The 24,502-nt window shown below is 39.2% G+C and overlaps 1 protein-coding gene across 1 annotated transcript in view; it reads right to left on the reverse strand.

Annotated features, from left to right (window-relative positions):
• CNTNAP2 (contactin associated protein like 2) overlaps positions 1 to 24,502 on the reverse strand; it is a 1,631,342-nt gene that overhangs the window by 329,957 nt on the left and 1,276,883 nt on the right. Inside the window, exon 14 of the mRNA XM_025039033.1 lies at positions 11,406 to 11,562. Coding sequence (XP_024894801.1) covers positions 11,406 to 11,562 — 157 coding nt within the window. The remainder of the gene's footprint in view (positions 1 to 11,405; positions 11,563 to 24,502) is intronic.

Raw genomic sequence — 24,502 nt, forward strand, 5'->3', positions numbered from 1 at the left:
CCCACTAACGGTGACACAGACACTGTGCTGATGGGCTCTCGCCTCACTGATTTTCCCTCATGTATGTGCTCTTCTTGGCCAGGACACAACTATCCAGAAATTCTACAAGTACAACGAGAGAAGGGCACTCAAGCACTGAACGGCATGCCTTCACGAGTAATTCCATTTTGGAATTGCTAATTTCAGATGTGATGATATAGTTCATTGAGTTGGGTGACAGGAGACCAGGAATTACCCAGTGGTGGACACTTAGTTGAGACTGAGGCTCGCCTAATTAGGAGTCTGGCACTGTAGGTGGGAATATTTACTAGTTCTGTGAATAGTAAATCATAAATGTTAAATTACATTCAATCTCAGAAATAACTGTGAAAAACTTCTCACAGCATAGATAATCAGGCAATTATTGAGATGGTTATAGTTCTCGCAGGCCATTGCTGCTTTGCTGTGAGACCTAGCCACGCTCTAAGCTACAATCTCATTAATCTCTGCTTCATTTCTGTGTATTTTTACTCTAGCAAATAAGAATAGATGCATAGAGTTCTTTAAAAAGGAACATATAACATGTGGTCTATTGTTTAAGCTTTATATTTAAAACCTATAGATAGTAGTTAAACATTAAATTCATGAATCATTAAAAAGATAAAACAACATGAGTAATCTTCCTTGATAATCATAGGAAAACACTGGACTGGAAGTTTGGAAACCTGGATCTTAGTCTTCTCTTTGCTTCTCATTTTTTGGTAAATAATTTAATTCTTGAAAATTAATTTAAATTTTCCTGGGCCCCAATTTACACATCTGTGATTTAAGAAGTTTTTAATGATTTTAGCTAGAGTTCTACTCAGAATTAAATAATAAAAATATACCCTACTGTAATTTTAAACATTCATTTACAACAGCACTGCCGAATCTTTACATGAATCGAGAAGTACCATCTATCTGTATTTGCTGATATGAAAACTTAGAGAAGTCCAATGCCCTGACTTAGGTCACATGTAGGGGAAATGACATAAGAGCTTTGTATCCTTTTTGTTCTCAGCCTGTTTTATTCAAGTGATGTGCTGTGATTAAGGTAAGATTATTGGAAAAAATAACTTTCTTAGCCGGACAGAGTCTAAAAGCATGAGATTCCATAGAGCCTTTATTTTTACACTTACATCACAACAAATGTGGTTTCACACATGTGGATTTCACTTGGATTTCTGCACCAGACCTTCCTGTTCTTGCATCTCTCAGCTCTTCTCTGTGGCAGAGCAAAAATAACTGAATGCCAGTAACCACGGGAGCACACGCTCTAGGCTGCGGGGACAGTAAACCAGCTGGAAGTGCTCCCCACTTCTCCTAGTCAGGGTGGCTGCACTTGAAGTTTTCTTCCTAAAGGGGCCCTGGATTCCTCCCTGTGTGAGGACTCCCAGACAATGCTTGTAAACAGCCAGCCCCTATGCCTAGTGCCCTAAGAATCTGCTTTTTTCCCCACTGACAAAGCTGCTCTCCTTCTTGCCCTATGAGAAGTGAGAAAAGCAAGGGGTTCCTTGAAATACACATCCTTGATGTAGTCAGCACAAGAGCCTGGCCCTAGCACCTCTCTCTGCGGGTTGATGGGGTTGGTAAATCCGATGGGGCCCTGAGTCAATGCTGAGCAGACAAATGAATCCGAGAGTGTCTTGGAACTTGCTTAAGGATACACAACCAGTAAAAAGTGTCAACGGGAACATAAGCCAGGGCAGGGGTTCTCATTACTGTCATTCACCGTTTTATCCTGTTCCTAGAAGAGTCCCTGGCACATAAGATTTCATTCAATATTTGTTGAGTAAATGACTGACAGAATGAATGACTGAATGAGTAACTGAATGAATGAAACATTAACTTCAAAGCCTATGTCCTTTTGATTCCATTCTCTTGACTTCTGGTCTTTGCGTAGCGTGTGAATGTGTGTGTGCGTGAAGGTACATCTTTCAAACAAATTGAAAAACTAGATATCATGATTTTTCTCTTTACAATAAACCACAATTAAAGAATAATGATATTTACACACACACACACACACACACACACACACGAGAGGAAGTCTAAGCCATTGAAATATATAGCCTTGGTAATTCATTTCATTTTCTTAAAAAAACATGGCTTTTGCAATGTAGGTAGGTATCCTACCCCAAAATTATATAACTGTACATTAAAAAGTAGTTTTTAAGAGGCAGATGAAGATGGCGGACTAGGTAAATGCAGGGTTCGCTTCCTCCCATTACTGCATTAAAATTACACATCATAAAACAGTTAACTTGGAGAACCACCTAAAGTCTAGCCGAACAAATCACATACAACTAAAGATATAAAGAAAAGGCCACATGAGACTGCATGGCGTCTGAGCACCGGGAGGGGTAGTGGCTGCAGAGGCCCCCCCTGAAGAAGCACTTGGCCCCGGCCCCACACAGGGGCTCACCAGCCCAAGGTTCCAGCGCTGGGAAGAGGCGTTCCCACAGAATCCGACTGGAAATCAGCAAAAATTCTGACCGTCCAAGTGAGATGGAACCTGAAAACCCAGACGTCTCCTCAAAGGGCCCAGACGTCCCCTCAAAGGGCCCAGACGGACTCACCTGCTCGCAGACAGTCACCCTGGGCTCCCGCAGAGGGTCAGTAGCTCGGGAGGCTCAAGAGACACACGAGAAAGACTGAGCCGCGTGGTGCCGAGCTGAGGAGTGCGGGGGTGAGGAATGGAGGGACAGCCGCCACGCTCCCACAGGCCGTCTCCAGACCAGCGCCATCTTGCCTATCGAACTCTCCCTCCACACGGCCAGCTCGGAAGCTGCTCTGGCGCAGCGCGATTGGCTGGCTCCGCCTCGTGACTCCCTGAGACCCCGCCCTGCCCACGCGCAAACTGCCTGGAGCGAACTGGTTGCCTGGCAACCCACTCCACCTAGCACTCCACACAGGTGGCGCATGCCACTGCGATCCACAGTTCTCGGCTCCTGCCCCTCGCTCTACTTGGTGACTCCTTGAGACCCTGCCCCACCTAACTCGCTAATTACTGGAGGCATAGTTGTGACTGGGTAGCCAACCCCACTCAGCCATCTTGGCAGGAGGCTCTTTTAGCAACAACCAATAGGTCTCTACCCACGCACCTCTGAGGACAATCCCGGTGATGGGCAAACAGCCCCAGCCCAACTGTAGTATTTCTTGAACAAATCTTGGATGTCTGTGGGTCCAGAGAGGGCAGTGGCTGGCCTCACTGCAGTCTGAGACCTTTGTAGAAGGCCATAGGTTTAGCCCTGGGACCAAACCTGAACCTTCATCGATCAGGTGAAATCTGCTTGCTTTGCCCTGGTGACTCCGTGGGTCCCTGCCCCACCCAACTTGTGTACCACCCAAAGGCACTTTCAGCTGCTGAGCCTTACAGGCAACCAGCAGGCAACCCTGGGCCTTGGGGATCCCTAGAACTTTTGCTAAGCTGCCTCTAGTCCGGTACTGGTGACAATGGGCCTTGGTTTGCAGCATGGTCTCTTCCACTTGCCTCCAGGTCCAGCTCAGGCAGCGACCATCTGCGATCACTTTGTACCACCTACCAGGTAGCCCCTAGCAGTCAAAAGCAGCGGCTGACCTTGGCCTGCCTGAGAGCCTCTCTCAAGGAGACCCAGAACGAACACACCTGGAAGCTGGTGTCAGACCACAATAAAACACCACCTGACTAGCTCCACAAGTGGCATACCCAAAGGGTGATATTAACAAGTACAAGAGCCTGCTGGGCCAAATCCCATTCCATAGGGTCAGCCCCTTCATAGCAGCTCATATCCTGTGGGCGTGGCCAACCCCCACAGCCAGTCAACTCCAGAGTCATCTCATCCACTGACATACTAACAGCTATCAAAGCTTCACCACAACAGGAGAACACACACAACTCACACAAGGAACACTCCCAGAGCTCCTGGCACAGGTGATTGGGGAGACTGTGCCACTGGGCCACATAGGATGCCTACCACATAAGGCCATGTGGCCAAGACTAGGATATGTAACAAATCTACCAAATACATAGAAATGAACATGGAAAGGCAACAAATGAGAAAACAAAGAAATGCGCTGCAAATGAAACAACAGAAGAAACTTCCAGAAAAAGAACTGGTGGCAAGCAGCCTACCAGAGACAGAGTTCAAAACACTGGCTATGAGGATGCTGAATAAACTTAGGGGAGAATAGATGATCTCAGTGAGAATTTCAACAGGGAGATAGTAAGCAGAAACAAGGACATAGAAACTATAACAAAGAACCAGTCAGAAATGAAGAATACAATAATTAAAATGAAAAATTCACTAGAAGGAATCGACAGTAGATTAGATGAAGCAGAGGAGCGAATCAGTGATTTGGAAGACAAGGGAGCAGAAAACACCTAATTGGAATAGCAGAAGAAAAAAGAATTAGAAAAATGAGGAAAGTTTAAGAAACCTCTGGGACAACATCAACCATAACAATATCTGCATCATAGGGGTACCAGAAAGAGAAGAGAGACAAAAGGAATTGAGACTCTATTTGAAGAAATAATGACAGAAAACTTCCCTAACCAGGCAAAGGAATTAGACATACAAGTCCAGGAAGTGCAAAGAGTCCCAAACAAGAGGAGCTCAAAAAGGCCCACCCACAGCAAGAAACATAATTAAAATGCCAAAAGTTAAAGACAAAGAGAGACTCCTAAAAGCAGCAAGAGAAAGGCAGCTAGTTATTTACAAAGGTATGCCCATAAGAATGTCAACTGATTTCTCAACAGAAACTCTGCAAGCCAGAAGGCACAAAACATTCAAAGTGATGAAAAGCAAGGATCTACAACCAAGATTACTCTACCCAGCAAAGCTATAATTCAGAATCGAAGACAGATAGAGAGCTTTCCAGACAAAAAAGAAAAGCTAAAGAAGTTAATTGACACCTAACCAGTATTACAAGAAATGTAGGGGAATGAAGGAGGAGGAAGAGGAGGAGGAGGAGGAGGAGGAGGTGGCGGCGGCGGCGACGGCGGAAGGGGAAGAGGAGAGCGAGAAGAAAAAAAAATTACAAATATGAATAATAAAATGACAATAACTACATATCTATCAACAATTACTTTCAGTGTAAATGGATTAAATGCTCTAATCAAAAGACATAAGATAGTCGAGTGGATAAGAAAACAAAACTCATACATATGCTGCCTACAAGAGACCCACTTAAGATCAATAGACACACACAAATTGAAAATAAAATGATGGGAAAAGATATTTCATGCAAATGGAAATGAAAAAAAGCTGGGGTAGCAATACCTTTTCAGACAATACAGACTTTAAAACAAAGGCTACAATAAGAGACAAAAAAAGGCCTTTAGTAATGATCAAGGGATCAATACAACAAGAAGACATAACCCTAGTAAACATATATGCACCTAACATAGGAGCACCTACATGTATAAAGCAAATATTGACTGACGTAAAGAGAGAGATTGAGGGTAATACATTCATAGTAAGAGACTTTAACACCCATTGACAAACACGGACAGATCTTCCAGACAAAAAAATCAACAAGGAAACAGCAACCTTAAATGACAAAAATTACAAATATGAATAATAAAATGACAATAACTACATATCTATCAACAATTACTTTCAGTGTAAATGGATTAAATGCTCTAATCAAAAGACATAAGATAGTCGAGTGGATAAGAAAACAAAACTCATACATATGCTACCTATAAGAGACCCACTTAAGATCAATAGACACACACAACTTGAAAATAAAATGATGGGAAAAGATATTTCATGCAAATGGAAAGGAAAAAAAGCTGGGGTAGCAATACCTTTTCAGACAATACAGACTTTAAAACACAGGCTACAATAAGAGATGTAGTAATGATCAAGGGATCAATACAACAAGAAGACATAACCCTAGTAAACATATATGCACCTAACATAGGAGCACCTACATGTATAAAGCAAATATTGACTGATGTAAAGGGAGAGATTGAGGGTAATACATTCATAGTAAGAGACTTTAACACCCATTGACAAACACGGACAGATCTTCCAGACAAAAAATCAACAAGGAAACAGCAACCTTAAATGACACACTAGACCAGATATATTATATTAATATTTTTGAGCATTTCATTCCAAAGCAGCAGGATATTTATTCTTCTCAAGTACACACAGAACATTTTCCAAGACAGACCACATGTTAGGCCACAAAACAAGTCTCAAAAAATTTAAGAAGATTGAAATCATATCAGGCATCTTCTATGACTACAATGGTATGAAACTAGAAATGAATCACAAGAAAAAAAAAATGAAAAATACATAAACACATGGAGGCCAAACATACTACTAAACAATGAGTGGATTAACAAAAAGATCAAAGAATAAATCAAAAGATACCTAGAGACAAATGAAAATAAAAACACAACTCAAAATCTAAGGGACACAGCAAAAGCAGTCTTAACAGGGAAATTCATAGCAATACAGGCCTAATCTCAAGAAACAAGAAGAATCTGAAATAAACAATCTAACCTTACACTTAAAAGAGCTAGGAAAAGAACAAGAAACAAATTAAAAGTTAAGTAGAAGAAAGGAAATAATAAAGATCAGAGCAGAAATAAATGAAATAGAGTCTAGAAAAATAACACAAAAGATCAATGAAACCAAGAGCTGGTTCTTTGAAAGGATAAACAAAACTGATAAATCTTTAGCCAGACTTGTCAAGAAAAAAAGAGAGGACCCAAATAAATAAAATCAGAAATGAAAGAGAAGTGACAACGGACTTTACAGAAATACAAAGGATTGTAAGAAAATACTACGAGCAATTATGCCAACAAAATGGACAGTCTGGAAGAAATGGATCCTTTCTTGGAAATATGCAATCTCCCAAGAATGAGTCAAGAAACAAAAAATCTGAATTGGCCTATCACCATCAATGAAAATAGAATCAGTAATCAAAAGTCTCTCAAAAAATGAAAGTCCTGGACTGAAAGGCTTCATAGGTGAATTTTACCAAACATGAAAAGAAGAATTAACACCTGTTATTTTCAAACTTTTCCAAAAAATTCAAAAGGAAGGAAGGTTCTCAAATTCATTTTACGAGGTCACCATTACCCTGATTCCAAAACCAGAGAAAGATAATATAAAAAAAAAGAGAATTATAGGCTGATAGCCTTGATGAACAAAATACTACCAAAACAAATTCAGCAATACATTAAAAATATCATACATCATAATCAAATTGGATTTATTCCTGGGAAGCAAGGTTGCTTCTATATCCACACAAATCAATTAATGTGATACACCACAACAACAAATTGAAAGTTAAAAATCATATAACCATATCAATAGATGCAGAAAAAACAAAATCCAGCATCTATTTGTGATAAAAACTCTCAGCAAATTGGGAATAAAGGGAACATATCTCAACACAATAAAGGCTATATATGACAAATCTACAGCTAACATCATACTCAATGGGGAAAAGCTAAAAGCATTTTCCTTAAGATCGGGAACAAGACAAGGATGTCTACTTTCACCACTTTTATTCAACGTAGTATTGGAAGCCCTAGCTACAGTACATAGAACAAACTGGTGATGGCCAGATGGGAGGGAATTGGGGGTCTTGGTGAAAAAGATGACATGATTAAGAAGTACAAAATAGAAGTTACAAAATAGTAACGGGGAGTTACAAAACTAACAGTAATACCACAGGAGATGTAGTCAATAATATCGTCGTCACTATGTTAATGCCAGGTGGGTGCTAGAGTGATCGGGGGAATCACTCCGTAAATTATATAAATGTATAACCATTGAACTGTACACCTGAAAATAATATATATATATATATTTATATATAATTATATAGAGAACCCTAAAGATTCCACCAAAAAGCTGTTAGAACTGATAAATAAATTCAGTAAAGTAGCAGGATTCAAAGTTAATATTCAGAAGATGAATGCATTTTTATATAACAATGATGAACTATCAGAAAGAGAAATTAAGAAAACAATTCCATTTAAAATTGCATCAAAAATAATAGACTATCTATAAATCAATTTAACCAAGGAGGTAAAAGATCTGTACTCAAAAAATTATAAGTCATTGAAAAAATTCAAAGTTAATATTCAGAAGATGAATGCATTTTTATATAACAATGATGAACTATCAGAAAGAGAAATTAAGAAAACAATTCCATTTAAAATTGCATAAAAAATAATAGAATATCTATAAATCAATTTAACCAAGGAGGTAAAAGACCTGTACTCAAAAAATTATAAGTCATTGAAAAGATATTGAAGATACAAATAAATGGAAGCATATACCATGCTCATGGGTAGGAAGAATCAATATTGTTAAAACACCCATACTGCCCCCCAAAATCTATAGATTCAATGCAGTCCCTAATCAAAATATCAATGGCATTTTTCAGGAAACCAGAACAAATAATCCAAAAATTTTTATGGAACCATAAAAGATCCTGAATAGCCATGGCAATCTTGAGAAAGAGCAAAGTTGGAGACATCACACTACCTGATATCAAACTATACTATGAGGCTACAATAATCAAAACAGCAATGGTATTGTCATAAAGATACACAGATCAATGGAACAGAAGAGAATAATATATGACAAAGGAGGCAAGAATACACAATGGGGGTAAAGACAGTCTCTTTAATAAATGGGAAAACTAAGCTGGACAGATACATGCAAAAAAAAAATGAAACTGGACTACCTTCTTACACTATATAAAAGAATAAAATCAAAATGAGTTAAAGACTTAAATGTAAAACCCAAAACCATAAAACTCCTAGAAAAAAACACAGGCAGTAAACTCTCTAACATCGCTCTTAGTAATTTTTTTCTTGATTTACCTCCTCAGGCAAGTGAAACAAAAGAAAAAATCAACTAATGGGACTATATCAAACTAAAAAAGTTTTTGCACAGCAAAGAAAACTATCAACAAAATGAAAAGACAATCTACTGAATGGGAAAAGATATTTGCTCTGATACATTTGGTAAGGAGTTAACATCCAAAATTTATAAAGAACTCATACAACTCAACACCAAAAAAAAAAAAAAAAAACCAAACCCCCCCCCCCAAAAAAAAGGAAAAAAGAAAAGAAAAAAGGACAAAAAGCCACATACTGTACAATTCCATTTAAATGACATTCTGGAGTTGGCAAATTGTAAGGACAGAAATCAGATGAGCGGTTGCCGAGAGCTGGGAATTGGGGGAGGATTTTGACTTAAAAATGGGCAGAAGACCTGAATAGGTATTTCTTCAAAGAGGACATACAAATAGCCAATAGACATATGAAAAGATGCTCAAGGTCACTATCATTAGTGAAATGCAAATTAAAACCACAATGAGATATCACCTCACACCTGTCAGAATGGCCATTGTTAACAAACCAAAAAACAACAAATGTTGGTAAGGAGTGGAGAAAAGGGACCGCTCATGTACTATCCGTGGGACTGCAAATGGGTATAGCCACTGCAAAAAACAGTTTGGAGGGTCCTCAAAAATATTAAAAATAGAATTACCTTTTGACCTAGCAATTCCATTTCTGGGTATTTATCCAAAGAAAACTAAAATTCTAATTCGTAAAGATTTATGCACCTCTATGTTCACTGCAGCACTATTTACAATGGCTAAGATATGGAAGCAACCTAAATGCTCATCAACAGACAATTGGATAAAGAAGTTATAGTACATATATACAGTGGAATACTACTCAGCCATTAAAAAATGAAATCTTATTTGCAACAACATGGATGGACATAGAAGACATTATGCTGAGTGAAATAAGTCAGACAGAGAAAGAGAAATACCATTTGATTTCACTCATATGTGGAATATAAGGAACAAAAGAAATGAACAAACTAAATGAAAACAGATACAGAGAACAAATTGGTGATTGCCAGAAGGGAGGCGAGTGGGGGGGTCTGGGTGAAAAAGGTGAGGGGATGAAGGAATACAAATTAGTAGTTACAAAACAGTCACAGGGATTTAGAGTACAGCATAGGGAATATAGTTAATATTATCATAATGGCTGTGTGTAGTGCCAGATGGGTGCTGGAGTAATCAGAGGGATCACTTCATAGCTTATATTACATACACCTGAAACTAATATAAAATAATAATTAAAATTTTTTTTTTAAAAAAAAGAGGTATGATAACCTTGGAAGTAACATATTAAAGATTCAGGTGAAAGTCACCAAATCATTGCTTAAGAGGGAAATGTCTTAGGAACATCCATGTCAAACTTTTTGGTGAGTAAAAAATAAACTTTTACTGTTTTAACCCATTGAGATTTGAAGGCTCATATCTATATATAAAGAAACAATACAAAATTGTGAGCATTAAAAAAGATTAGTGCTGACATAGGGCAGGGCTTTTTTTCTTTGCCATTGTTCAAAGCCAAAAACAGCAATAAGGTTGTAAACTGCAGTGCTTCATAAGAGAATGAGGCCCCTTTGTATGAGGTTCATTACAAATGACATGCATAACTTCAAAAAAAAAAAAAAAAGAAAGAAAGGAATCAGTTTCAGTTAACTAGTTGAATAAGCTTGTCTTGTGAATTGCCTCCTAAACAGTGTGAAACAGAGGCCATTGCAGTGAACTGCGCCTAGTCATGTGAGGAAGGGCTGGGCTCTGCTCTCTGCTGCCCTCTGGAGGCGGGAATGGAGCAGAGCGTCTCCACGTTTCTGAGGCTGTGTGTGCTCCCAGGAAGAACCTCACTTAGGTTTGATTCCTTCCACCTAAACTTCTGGGGCCTCTCTCTCTTCACATGAAATGAAGGCTGATTTTATCTTTATCTATCACTGACACAGACCTAGCCCTTCACTGTGAAGCAGGACAAAAGCCAGTGGAGAGATGAAAGAAACCCAAAATAGCTCTTTCTTGAACTGATTTGTATCACAGTTATAAATGGCTCAAGGCATAAAAGGAAAGGAGACCTTCAGCACGGTTGCTGAAGACAAGAGCAAGGAACCATTTTTTCTCCCCCTCCCCTTTTCTTTCTTGTCCAGCTACTCAGAGCGAACCCTGCCGGAGGAGACGCACTCACCGTGAGACTGTTTCCTGCAGCCGCCCTCACACGTGGCACGCGGACTCCCGCCCTCCGCCACCCCCTCCGCCGTTCCAAAGCACATTTTATAATGCAAATCACTGTCCGCTACATGGCTCATTATTTTCCTCTCTGAATAATATATGAACACATCAATTATGTGTCTATTTCTAAATGCACACCCTGGTAGCACTGACCTCGTTCTGCTTTCATATGTTTCAAAAGCGCTCCTGACATTTGTCAACTGGGTTAGTTCCACACCTTTCTAACCTATTATCTTATTGTTTCAGCATTTTTCAAACTTCCTCTCTAATTAGTCCGAGCGAAGGGCACGCTGGAGGGCACTCACCACTGCTTGTAGTCCGCATCACAGTTGCAGTAGTACCTGGGGTCTGTGCAGTTGCGTTCAATGCCACAGGCACATTTCTGAATTCCGGGCCCGGAGCCTCCCCAGTAGTAGTGCTTCTCGTTGGCTTTGCCAACCCACCAGGTGTAAGGACTTCCATCTGCGAGAGAGGGGCAAGGCACGTTGAGCTGGGACTAGGAATGAGTCACTGCGATGTCACTCACACCCACCTTCTCCAGGAGCGGCACTATGCCCTGACAGACTGAACATCGCGTACCCCTCTTGAAAGTAAATGTATTTCCATAACAGGAATATTTAATAAAACATAGCAGAAGGAATGGTAAGCTCAAGTGTTCCCACTAGGACATAACCTTTTTCCTTGGAAGAAACTTTTACAGTCAAACTTCTGTGATTTAGGGGTGTATTATGTAAACTGGACACCCAGATGGGGCACATCCACAAGGGAGGCATATAGGTCACACGCTGACTCTGTAATCTACAGCAAAGTTCACGACTAGTCGTATTTTTCTGGGAAATGACAGTCATGGAGATTGTAGACTATTACAGCTGTGGAGTTTCATTGTGTCTTAGCACAACCTCCTTACTTTACAGGTAAGGAACTTTGGTCTAGGAAGGTTAAGTGATTCTTTCAATCACACAGTAGATCAGCTCCCAAACTGGAAGTGTGACACTATATATCACGAGACATTGTACAGTGCTTTTCATATGATATTCTTTTCTTTATTATTTGGCCTAATAGTCACTCATTTATTCATTCATTCATCCATCCAATCTTCAAACATCCACTGAGTTTCCATTTGCGTCAAATACTATAGAAAACTCAGCAGTATAATGGAGAAAGATACCTATTGAGAATACATTTTAATAAGCATTATGACAGAGATTAAGATGAGTGAGGGAAAGAAGGTCCTGAAGGGAGGTTTCCTAGAAGAGGTAAAATATTCGAGCTGTGTCTGGAAGGTTGAGAGGGTGTCGCCTGGGTGAGTAAGGGTGTAAGAAGTAAGGGCTCCGAGGCGGAGAAGGCAGAATGGTAAAGTTCTATGTCGTGGGCACTGTGGTGGGACAGGGCTGGAGAGAGATGTTCCCGAGGGCAGCAGATGAGAGCCGTATCACAAAACATCTTTTTTCAAATAAGAAGTGGTTCTGCATTGGCGCATTTGTACTTTTCATTGCTGATTTCTTCCCTGTTTAAGAAGGTTGAACTTCATCCTCAAAGTAATGGGAAACGAAGAATTTTAAGCAGGGGATTATTATGATCAAAGGTGTGGTTTTAAAGATAGTCGGATGAGAGACAGATTTCTGGGGGAGGAATTCGGGGAAGCCAGAGGTGATGCTCCCGTGTTAACGAAGAAGAGATAATAAAATTGTAGTGGAAATGGAGAGGAAGAGAGAGTAGAGAGAGATTAGGGAGACATACCTGGTTTGGAACTATTGGGATTAGGGTGGGAGGAAAGGAAGGAAGAAGGTGCTGGAGACTAATCCTAGATTTCTGACATGGGTGACTCAGAGGACGGCAACGTGCTTCACCGCAGTGGGTAACGGGGCAGGAAGACGAGACGTTTAGGGAATGACGAACACAGGATGACGAGCTTGATACACGAAACAGGCCATGGCTACAGAAGTCTGAATCTCAGGAGCACTTTCTGGGCTGACACCCCGTTTCAGGAACCATCGGGGTAAACCAGAAGGTGTTGGTAGAACAGAAAGAGAGGGCGATGGCCATGGCAGAGATCAAGAAAGAAAGCAGAGAGCAGGAGGAAAAACAAGACAGCACTTCCAAAAGAGCAGTCAGTCTGCTCAGCGTCGTCCACTTTCGCAGTGAAGTCCGTTAAGATGAGGCTTTAAACGTTCTCTACTCATTTAACAGCTTGGAGGTCACGGGAGACTTTTTGAGGGGAGTGTCAGGTGAATGGTGGGAGGAAGAATCAGGTAGCAGCAGGCAGAAGGGGAGAATGCAGCGAGGAGGAGCCTGAGAACAGCATCTCTTGAGGAAGCAGTAGAGGCAGAGCCGGCCAGTGAGCCAGCAAGTGAGTCAGTTCGGATGTCCAGGGCTATTACGGCTAAAATTCCATTATAACGACCCTCCGCCCTTTCAGAACATTTGGTGTCCACGTGTCCCGTATCTGTGTGAGTGCAGAGAAATAAAGATGAGGAAAAGTCTCGTACTCAATGAGTTATCAAGTGAACCATCACAGCATCTAAGCCAGTAAAACAAAATAGTAAGCAAGGGCCATACCGGAATTCTGTAAAAACTGCTGCGGCACTTTCTCAGATACCCTGGCAGTTTCGCTTAAGGACAACTGTGTTAAAAGGTGGACCACTTACGGTCAAGAGACTGTGCTGGGACTAAGGTTCGGGCTTAAGCTTCTCCCTGTAATGGATGAGCCAATGCTCTGAAAATGGGAAGGAGCGATCTAGGCATTCTGCTACTTCAGACAAATCTCTAGATTTTACAGTTGTGTTGACTTAATTTAGAAAAGTCAGTATTTTTCATTTGGCATGAACATTTAAGGCACCTGGAGTTTTAAGAAAATATATTTGACTCGGTCTGGTAAACAGCAGACAGGGAGACTTCAGTCCCCTGATCTGAGGCGGGGAGAAGGCCAGCTCTCTGAGATAGGGTCCACTCTGCAGCCCCGCCTCCCGCCTGTCTGGGCCTCGGCCCACCGTGAGGGGGCTGTGTTTACTTTCTACATTCAAGCTATTTTGCTTCTCTCTTCTTTTTTCCATCACGGTAAAGAGTAAAGCACCAACTTCTGATGCTTCCCAATGTTGGAACCATGATCAATAACAACCTCTTGATTTCTCTTGATGCAGTCAAGAGTTTTTAAAAAAGGCTTAAAAAATCCCATTTAAGGAAACTGTAAAATCTGAGCCAGGTCACTTGGCCCCTACACTGCACTAGGTCTCTGCTGATTCCCCCTGTGGCTGAGTTACCGGAGAAGGGCAAAGGTGGGCGGGGCCACGCTGAGCCTGCACAGGCCCCAGGGCCACCGCCTGACCCCGAAAGTGCAGAAACACCACCTAGACTGGTGTTTGCATCATTCATTGCACTGCATCTTTTCAAGCTGACCTAACATTAAATTATTTTTCTCAAAGGGATTTTGGTTACTATCATAGTTTTTGGAAACTAGGGGACACTGACACACCTGGTGGAGGACAGGAAACCAACCGGACACCTGGAGAACTGGAGTGAGTAGATGGTCTGGTAGGAAGCTCCCTTGTTCTGTCTGTTCCTCAAAGAGCCCATGAAACAATATGAATCTCAGAGCCTCAGCTCCATTTCTGATTATTTCTTCCAGTGACTAGAAACAACCCAACACTGTTTCACTTCCGTTACAGAGACCGATGGTAAATTGCGCAAACTGGAGAAGCTGGCTCAGTATTCCTTATGAAAATCAGAACGGCGTCAGTAAAAGGAGCCAGAAAATCATCAGCCTCTCCTTCAGCATGAGACTGAGAAATGTGCTGCGGGGGACGCGGGGAGAGAGCTAGCTGGTTCTCAGCAGCACCTTCTGGGAGTGCCGAGATGCCCAGGAGAGGAACTCTCACGGTCAAGATGTTCGGGCCGTGGGTGTTCCAGCAGGAGCCCTAAGCGCTGCATGGGATCCAGGCTCTGAGCTAATGTCACATGGCAGACCCCCAGTTCCCCGTAGGGAGGCGATCTTATTAGACACCAGGACGGAATCCAAAGGGAAAATATGCAGCGACATTTCCTTTATTCATTGCAAGGAGGTGACACACGAGTGACTGGCTAAGAGTAGCCCAATTTCCCCCTTCCTCCAACTTTTTCTTAAATCACAAAACTTTAGTCTTCTATAGCTAATATTCCCAGTGAGAGTGATGCAAAATAAATGCTATTTTGTTCTCCTTCCTAAGAAAAGCAGCTCAGTGCAGTACAACGTATTCCCGGGCTGTCTCCACATCTACCGTGAACAGAAAAATGCCTGTTGGAAAAGTATAATCCAGGGAAAAAGCAAATTGTATCCTTTGTTATTAGCGCTGGTTGATTTGGTTAACTTAAATCACTATCATTAAAATAAATTATTAATTTGGCATATGTTTTATATTCGGCAACGAGAGAATGATTCAATTTGCTTTGAGCAGAGAATTGCCTCATTCCACTGCTATGCTAATGAAGTGCTAGTTTTTCCTTTAAGAATCATTATTTACCTGTTAATTAGCTTTGGGGGAAAGCAGTTCGAGGTGATAAAAAAAAAAGATTTTTTAAAAAAAGATAAGAATAAGAAGTGGTGAGAAAAGAAATAATTTAATTACCTAGTGGCAAGAGTTCAAGAAGTTCTCTAACCTCTGAAGATGAAGATTTTTAACTATATTAGTGCAACCACTGCGACAAGATTAGGTAACTATGGACCATGTTCTAAGTTAAGTCGAAGTTCCATTATCCAAGTGAGGCATACTGCATCAAAACAGCCAAATATGGATTGAATTAAATATAATAACTACACTGTTTTTACTCACTGAAGATCAAGCTTTATTACGGTGAAGGGTTTATTACGGCTTGGATGATTAAACAGAGAAAGGGGGAAAGAAAAGAGGCTGCTTATTTCCCAAGACTTAAAGGAACCAAGAGATTTCTGTTATTTTTCCAGTAACATGTTTTTCCAGAAACACAAGGGCAGATGCATGGGGATCTCTTCTTGGAAATTTGGTACATACCTGTGATTTCAAAATGTGTTCTTTGAAAATTCTGGGCTACACAAAGTAACTTAATAGTTTAAACAAATATTTATCCTGGTATACTACATAATAAGACCCAGTATGGTCACTGGGACATTTAATTAGTTCCACTTTATCCACTTCGAGAGGATATTAAAAACAATACCATAGGGGTTTGTAGACTCTAAAATGAAAACTTAAAAGCATCATTTTAGCTTGATAAAACCTAGTTTTATTATATCTACTCCTATCTAGTTATCTACAAATTCTGTTAAAGACCCACAGGGGGCTTTTTAGCAGAGGAACTAGAACAGAGACAAATGCAGCAGTTATCAGCCTTTCACTGCTCTGCTTAGTGCCCCCTGCTGGCAGCTTCCTCACTGCCCTCCCATGCTCCTCGGGCTGGCGGCCTTCCTGCTATTCGAAGTGCCAGGGTCCTCTTTCTAAAGAAGTGACTGGACTCCGAAAAGTCTCCCACTTCCTCCTCCTTTCCGTTTTTACCACGTTACCACCAAATCATTGTTTCTCCACTTCATCAGTCAATTTTAGCGGATCCCTCTGATCTGATTACAATACTCCACCCCGAGGTACGAATGGTGATAAAAGTTTACTAAGTAAAGACATCTTTGATTGGTGTAATTCTAGACTGTATGCGTAAAGCATTTCAGTTCCTGTGAGACCCTTCTTTCCAATGCAAATGACCTAGAGGAGGCAAGACCTTATAATAAACTCTGGCCCGGCTGGAGAAGAGGAGAAATTTGGAGGTGCTGTAGCCACGACTGGGCCCTCCAGATAATCTGATAGCCGTAATTTGGAAGATCAAGCAGCACAGAATTCCCTTTTCCTCCAGTACGAGATGTGCACAGTCCAAAGGTTTCAGGGCCCTAAAGGCTAAAGCCGCCAGCTGCCCTGGCCTCCAGGCGTACGAGGCGGGCCAGGCCACCAGTCCTCAAGTTCTCTGGCTTAAATAGCGGCAGCCTCTGTTCGATGTGTGGAGTTCGTCCTTATGCAATCACTTCCAAGAACTGGCCCATGGCAGCCCACCTCAGGATCCTCACAGAAAAAGGAGGGCTGGGAGGTGAAGTCACGGAGTGACTGCTTCTGTGCTTTTCCTTCTGGTGATCTTCTGGTGGGAGATCAGTCAGTATAGGGAAGGGTTTTCAACTTCCAAGAGTCATCTGAGGTTCTTGTGTGGCTTACAGCAGTAGTCTCCAACCTTTGTGGCACCAAGGACTGGTGCTCCTATGAGAATCTAATGCCTGATGATCTGAGGTGGGGCTGAGGCAGTGATGCTAGCACTGGGGAGCGGCTGCAGACACAGATGAAGCTTCGCTCACCTGCCTGCCGCTCACCTCCTGCTGGGTGGCACGGTTCCTAACAGGCCACTGACCGGTACTAGTCTGCAGCCCTGGGGTTGGGGGACCCCTGGCCTACAGGATAAGAGCTACATAATAAGAATCTCAGAGGAAGATTTGAGACTTGGTCACTCATGCCCCAGTGATCCTTATCACCATACACTGACCTGGGAAATGACAGTGTGGGTTTAGTTCATAGAAAGAGGACCCTGGGCCTGGATCCCACTGGGGTGCCAGTCCAGGACCTTGTTTTCTAGATAAGACAAGAAGACGTGATACAGTGTTTACTACAGTAACACCCCCATTTAAAAGTCCCAATTATTTATTTAAGGATAATCTGGTCATTATAAACACTTCTTTTGCAATTTCATAACATAATCCTGAGTCCAAATGCCTGTATTTTACTCTTTACATCAAGAACTTTAAAAATAAAATTAAAAATCATATATCCTGGCATTCTCACAGATAAAAAAAGACTATATCTCAAGCTTCCTATAATTTTTGTGAAATCAGCTTATTCAAGTGGATAATAATATTCTCTTTTGCTTCTCAACCATATAATTTTATATCGTTCTATGTTCGGATAAGGACCAAAGAATGAATCCCGAAACGTCTTGCGGAGCTCATCCTGGAGTGATGTGAAGTTGAGGAAACTCATCGTTTTGAAGTTATAATGTAAACATTCAATGTGGTGGTGAGGGTGAACATTTATCTCTGTGACTGAATGTCACTAAACTCATTTGATTAGGGCTGAATAGAAATGATTGTAGTTCATTAGCCCCATGTTGTATCTTCTGGAATTACATTGGATTTTACTGTATTTTATTAATTTGAATGGGGTCCAAATTTAGAAATGGAGAACTGAAGTTCAGATCAAAATGGACTTGAACTAAAATGTTAATTAATTAAAAATTAATTTCACTGCATGATATTTAAATTTATTTTATTGAATCGAACTTAATAGATTCCAATCAAGGACTGATTTCACCAAGCACAATTTGATTGAGTTGAACCAAATCGTTTTGAATCCTATTCTAATGAATTAGGTTTTAATAATTTGAATGGAATTGAAGTGACAGATTAGATGGGAGTTCACAATTCTGAGCAGTATTAAAAGGCCACGTCACCCTAAGTTTACGTGGCTTCAGTTTCTGCAGAGGTAAGAGGCGTCATGGCCCCCTCGGTAACTCTGGCAATTCCTTTGTACCATGGCCTCAGGAACAAATGCGATTAACAACACCAAAGCGATGGGATGGACCACAGGCTGCTCGTCCAGTGCAGCAATGTACTTCGCAGTCTTTTTTCACTGGAAAAGCCCTACCTAATTACTTTAAATATTCCTTTTCCTCTTTATGGAACAAATGAGGAGGGAATTAACTGGATCTCAGGGACAATGGTTGGTGTGAGTACTGGCTATTCCCTTTATTTTTATTTGCCATTAAAAACTGTATATATTTGATAAAACATGCCTTACCCTGCCCTGTCATTTATATGGTCACAATATCCTGTGCCTTGGCTTTTTTTTTTTTTTTTTTGATCGATAATGGATATACCTTGGCTTCTTTTATATCTAAAAGATGGTTATAACTTTTCAAACTGGTAGCAAAATATTGTTTTGCAACTGAATTGGCATGCTAAATCATCAATAAACACCTTTTTAGTACCAGAGAGACAATTTGAGGAATAGGAGTAAAACCTGATTCCCGCTTTATTGGGTTCTGAGTGAATGGAACGACTAAGTTAGTTTCTGAGTTTATACTTAGCAATTTATAATTATGAAAGCTCTATGCCTTGATATTGGATATGACATGCACAATACGACAGGAAAAAATATACACCGGATGTCACAGGAGTGGTTCTCGGGGAGTAGGGATTGCCAAGGACCAAGGTGGCCTGGAGAGCCTCCACGGGGAGACAGATCTGACTGCGGCATTGATGGAAGGGTAGGATCTAGAAAACCAGACCGAGGACATTGAGCATTTCGGAATCTCATGAATGGCTGGGCCAAGGTGAAGCCAGGAAACTATTTTGGGGACTATGGGGAATTGAATTGAAAATTTTTTAAATGTTGAAATATTTCACAAATAAGAAATGTAAGTTTATATAAAGTATAAATAATAATAAGGAAATAAATAGCCTTGTGCTTAGTTTATCCATTACCATTGCTATATGTTATGCTGCTCTTGGAGTATATTGCACTTTGTTAATTCTAATATTAATGAGCACTGGACTGTGTCTAATTTTTTGCTATTTCAGTGTGTTCTGTGAAATGTGTAAGACTTTTGACCGCATCTCCACAGCGAACTTGTTAAATCATATGGTTCGTACATTTTCGAATTGTTATTCCAAAGCACTTGTATGAATGTAGGATACCACCAGCAGCACATGGCACTTTCGGTTGATCAAATTCCTTGACAACCTGTGGCATTATGCTGTTAACTTCTGACAGCTGGTGAAACAGCACTCCTTTTGGTTTTAGTTATACTTCCCCGATTACTTATAAGATCGTTTGCCTTTCTATGTTTATTCCTCATTTATATTTCCTTATTTAAAAAATATTTGTTTTTCATCTATTTTCCTATTGGATTATTTCGCGTCTTACAGACCTGTAGAAAATGCTTAAGAAAATGATCCTTTAATACTTGTAATCATGCAAATTTCACTTTTCATGGTGTTTTTAATAAGGAAATGTTTTTAATTCTATTTTTAATTGAATTTATTAACTTTTTCCCTTGGTTTATTGTCCTGAAATCATAAAAATATTTTCTTCTACTTTTTAATAAATAATTTCAAAGCGTTACCATTTCCATTTAGTTCTTTTAATTACCTGGAATTAATTTTTGTTAATGAGATAATGCGGGAATCTAATTTGATTTTTTCCCCCTCAACTCTATGTTCAGAAGAAGCAAATTCATAGAAACGGAACAAAGCCTGGTGGTTGCCAGTGGCCGTTTCCTTCTCAGTTTCCGGGAGAAGGAAAGGGAAAAACTGCTTACAGGGCACGTGGTTTCCTCACAGGATAATGAAAATGTTTCGAAACTAGATAAATGTAGAGGTCGTACAGCACTGTGAATGCACTAAATCCCACAGACATTGTCACTTAATGTTATGTTAATGATTTTCACCTCAATTAAAAAGAAAAAGAAAAAAAATCCAGCTAGAACTTTGTATTGAATTACTCTGAATCAACAGATAAGTTGGTGAAAAACTTCCATGCTTACCATATACACTTATCTTATTTACTGTCATGATAAATCTGCCCATTTAGACGCTTTTACACATCTCTCAAAAAACTTTATAACTTTGTTGACAAAGTTCTCGTACATATTTGTTCAATTTAGTCATAAATGGTGTGTTTTAAACATTATACATTTTAACACTTTATGCCGGTATGTAGAGATACAATTGAATTTTTTGTATTGATATTGTATCCAGGTATCTTATTACACCCTCTCATTAGCTTAGTTAAAACATTTATATTTTTAATTTTCCCAAGCCTATGTTATTATTTATGAATAATAATACTTTGTTTCTTCCTTTTCAATCTGTATGCCTTTATATCTTCTTTCTTAGCGCAGTGGTTATGACTGACAGTTTAATATTAAACTAAATTGGTGATGAGGGTCTTCATTATGTGTTTATTTATTTTAAGGAAAATGTTTTAATGCTTAACCATTAAGTGTTACTGTCACCTTTTAAAAACATTTCATCATTTTGTTTAAGGGAGTTCTTTTCCGTTTATCTTCTGCTAAGACTTTTTTAAAACATAAATTGATATTTAATTTTATTCAATGCTTTGTCTGAATTTAATGTTTTTCTCCTTCTAGCTGTTATTGTGGTGAATTGCATTTATAGCTTTTCTAAATGACAGTACTTGTAAAAAAAAAAAACGTTGTTGTGATAAATGATTATTTATATATATTGTTGGATTCGCTTTGCTCTTTTGTTTAGGATTTTGCTATGTCCATGAACGACATTGGGCTGACATTTCCCCATTTTGTACTACTACTATGTCTTGGTATCAAGTTAATGTTGGCCTCAGAGAATGGTTTGAGAACTGTATAAGATCAGAATCATGTGTAAACTATTCGAGGCTAACATAATTTGATATCTTTATTATAAGATCATATCCATTTACAGTCTCATATATCTGTTATAACCATTTACATGTTATATTTTTCTATAAATTTGCCCACTACATATAAACATTTAAATATATTGGTAAAAGTTGTATTTATGTTCCCTTTTTCATTTCTGCTAGTATCCTCTCTTTCTTCTTTTTGACCAGTCTAGACAGAAGTTTATTGATTTTACTAGTTTTTTTTTTAAAGAATCAACTTTGTTTATCTTTTTGTATGTCTGGTTTGTAATTCATTAATTCCTGCTTTTACATTTATTTTATCTGTTCTACTTTCTTTGGTTATATCCTAGGGTCCTTTGTCTAATTTTCAATAACTTTTGGTCTTTCTAATTTGTTAATTTAAGACCATACATTTGTATTTAAGACTATAAATTCTAGTAAAATACCATTCTAAGAATATCTCTCACATTTTGAACTGTGTGGCTATCATTTTAATTTGGTCACATGTATTATCTAATTTTGATTATTAATTATTTTATGACTCAGAAATTATTTAGAGGTTTCCTTTAACATTTCTAACTGTATGCTAAGCTGTCTTTTTAAAAGGTATCTTTTTAGCTGATTTAAAAAATTTAATATGATCATGGTCAGAGAACAGAATTGATGTAATACCAATAATCTAAAATTTGTTGAGATTTGTTCTAAAGAGTCATTTGTGGCCAATATTAAAAAGTGTTTTACATGTATTTGGAAAAAAAAGTTTATTCTCTAATTGTTCTATATGTATTCATTAAGTCACACTTGTCAATTAGCTATTTAATCCAATCTGTGTAGCCCAACAAGTAGCCAATAGCTACATGCAGCTCTTTAAATTAGAATTAATTAAAATCAAGTAAGATTAAAATTTAAGTTACCAGTGCCCTAGCTATATGTGCTAGTGGCTAACACATTGGGCAGCAAACAATTCATCACCTCAGAAAGTTCTTTTGGATAGTGCTGCTCTATTTACTTAATGATTTAAATTCTTCCTGATCTACAATTACGATTTTTGTCTAAAAACGACTTTATTCAGACTCTATTTATAATAGATAGTTTTTCTGGGTGGTATATTCAAGGTCAATGGTTATTTTCTCTCGACCATTTGAAAATATGATTCTAATGTCTTGAAGTTTCCACTGTCAAGAAGTCAACAATCAGTATAACAGCCCTTTTTTTGTGTGTGGGTCATCTGTATCCTCTCTCTGTCCAGGTGGGGATTTTTCTCACATTGTTTGGATCCACTGTGACTCCCTAACGTGAATACGAATCTGCATATTTTCTTCAGTTCTGGGGGATTCTTAGTTAATATGCCCTAAAACAGGGCTTCTCTTCCTTTTACTTTTCTCTTCTTCCAGATCTCCAATTAAATATATATTAGATGTTATTGATCTAATTTCCTTGCTCTTAATCTCTCATACTTAACAACTCTGTCTCACTGGGCAGATTTCTGGGGAATTTCTTCAGAATCTATTTTCCATTTTACTATTCTCACTTAGGCTGGGTAGAAAGTGTTATTTAGCTCCACCATTAAGCCTTTAATTTTATCCATTATAGTTTGATTTCTATAACTTTAATTTGTTTCTTTTTTTAAATGCTACTAATTATATTTGATAATGTCTTCCTTAATATATCTTTAATTTCTCCTTTAAAAAAAATCAGATTCAATAATTTCAATATCTTAAGTTTTTGCAGGACTGAAAATGCTATTAGTTTTTTATGTCGACTCACAATTATGTGTACTTTGTTTCTCTATACATTTCATGATTATTTTTTCTCTCGAGATCATGTTCCTTAGAAATGTACCTGTGGGAATTCTTTGCAGTTGAAGTTGTGTCTCGGATAATTTGCATTTGTTTTTATCAGATACATGGGGCTTGGTTTTTTTTTTTTTTTTTGGCTTGAATTTTTTTCAACCATGTAAATAGTGTGAAGTTGACCTGTAATTATGCATCAGTCCTGTTTTCTTTTCTTTCTTTCTTTCTTTTTTTTGTGTATGTGTTAAATAACTTCGATAATTTCTTTTTCTTTTTACTTGAAGCCAAGGTCTAGACAGCCAAAATTCCTACGCTATCTTCTTTTGCAGGAGGGGTTTTTAGTTTTTAGGTTTTTTTTTCACTGAGAGTCTAGACCCTCGGATTCGGTTTTCCATAAAGGGATATTTATTATTCCAACTCATCGCCTGCCTGGCCCCTGCTTCCCCAGTCACAGCAACTGCATCTGGAGGTTGCAGGGAACTGAGCGGCAGGAGCCATCAGGCCAGCTTCTGGCTTCAGTACTCATTTTTGCTGTTGGTCCGTGGTTTGGCTTCATTTTAAGCCTCTGAGGATCTTCCTCACTTTCATGCTTGATTATACATTTCAAAGTCTTAAGAAATATATTTTCATGAATTTAAAAATGTTTACGAGTCGGGCTTTCGTGTTACCTGTTGAGCGTTGCTCCTGTAGTAGTCTGTTAGGGTGGGTCTTAAAGCAAGTGAGCCGAACGGTCAGTGTGATGTTCTAGAATGTGCCGTAAGGGAAAGGAGACTGGAAAGAGAGGAACCATTCCGGGAATGCGGTGATGGAGTGTCATACACACGGTCTTACATGACACAGGCAGAGGTAAAATGGGCTAAAAGGAAAATCAGTGTGATTTGGGGACTGGAGGGGATATAGCTGGTGGACACTCGTTGGTTTTAAGGTTAAGTAAATATGAACATTTTGAATGAAATTTCTATTTCAGAGGAGAGTTTTGATTTGGGGGAAAGATATTCAACTTGATTTTAACTGGAGTGAGCTTGAGGTGATAGTAGAATCAGCTAGGCTGGTTCTACTTCTTTAGGTTTGATTTAGAAACATTTGTAAGGTGCTACCGGCATTTAGTCTAGGGATGCTAACTATTCTGCAGTATGTGAGACTGTCTTATACAGCACATAACTCTCACGC

The sequence above is a fragment of the Pteropus alecto genome, unplaced genomic scaffold (genome assembly GCF_000325575.1).
Source record: "Pteropus alecto unplaced genomic scaffold, ASM32557v1 scaffold48, whole genome shotgun sequence".
Taxonomy (NCBI): domain Eukaryota; kingdom Metazoa; phylum Chordata; class Mammalia; order Chiroptera; family Pteropodidae; genus Pteropus; species Pteropus alecto.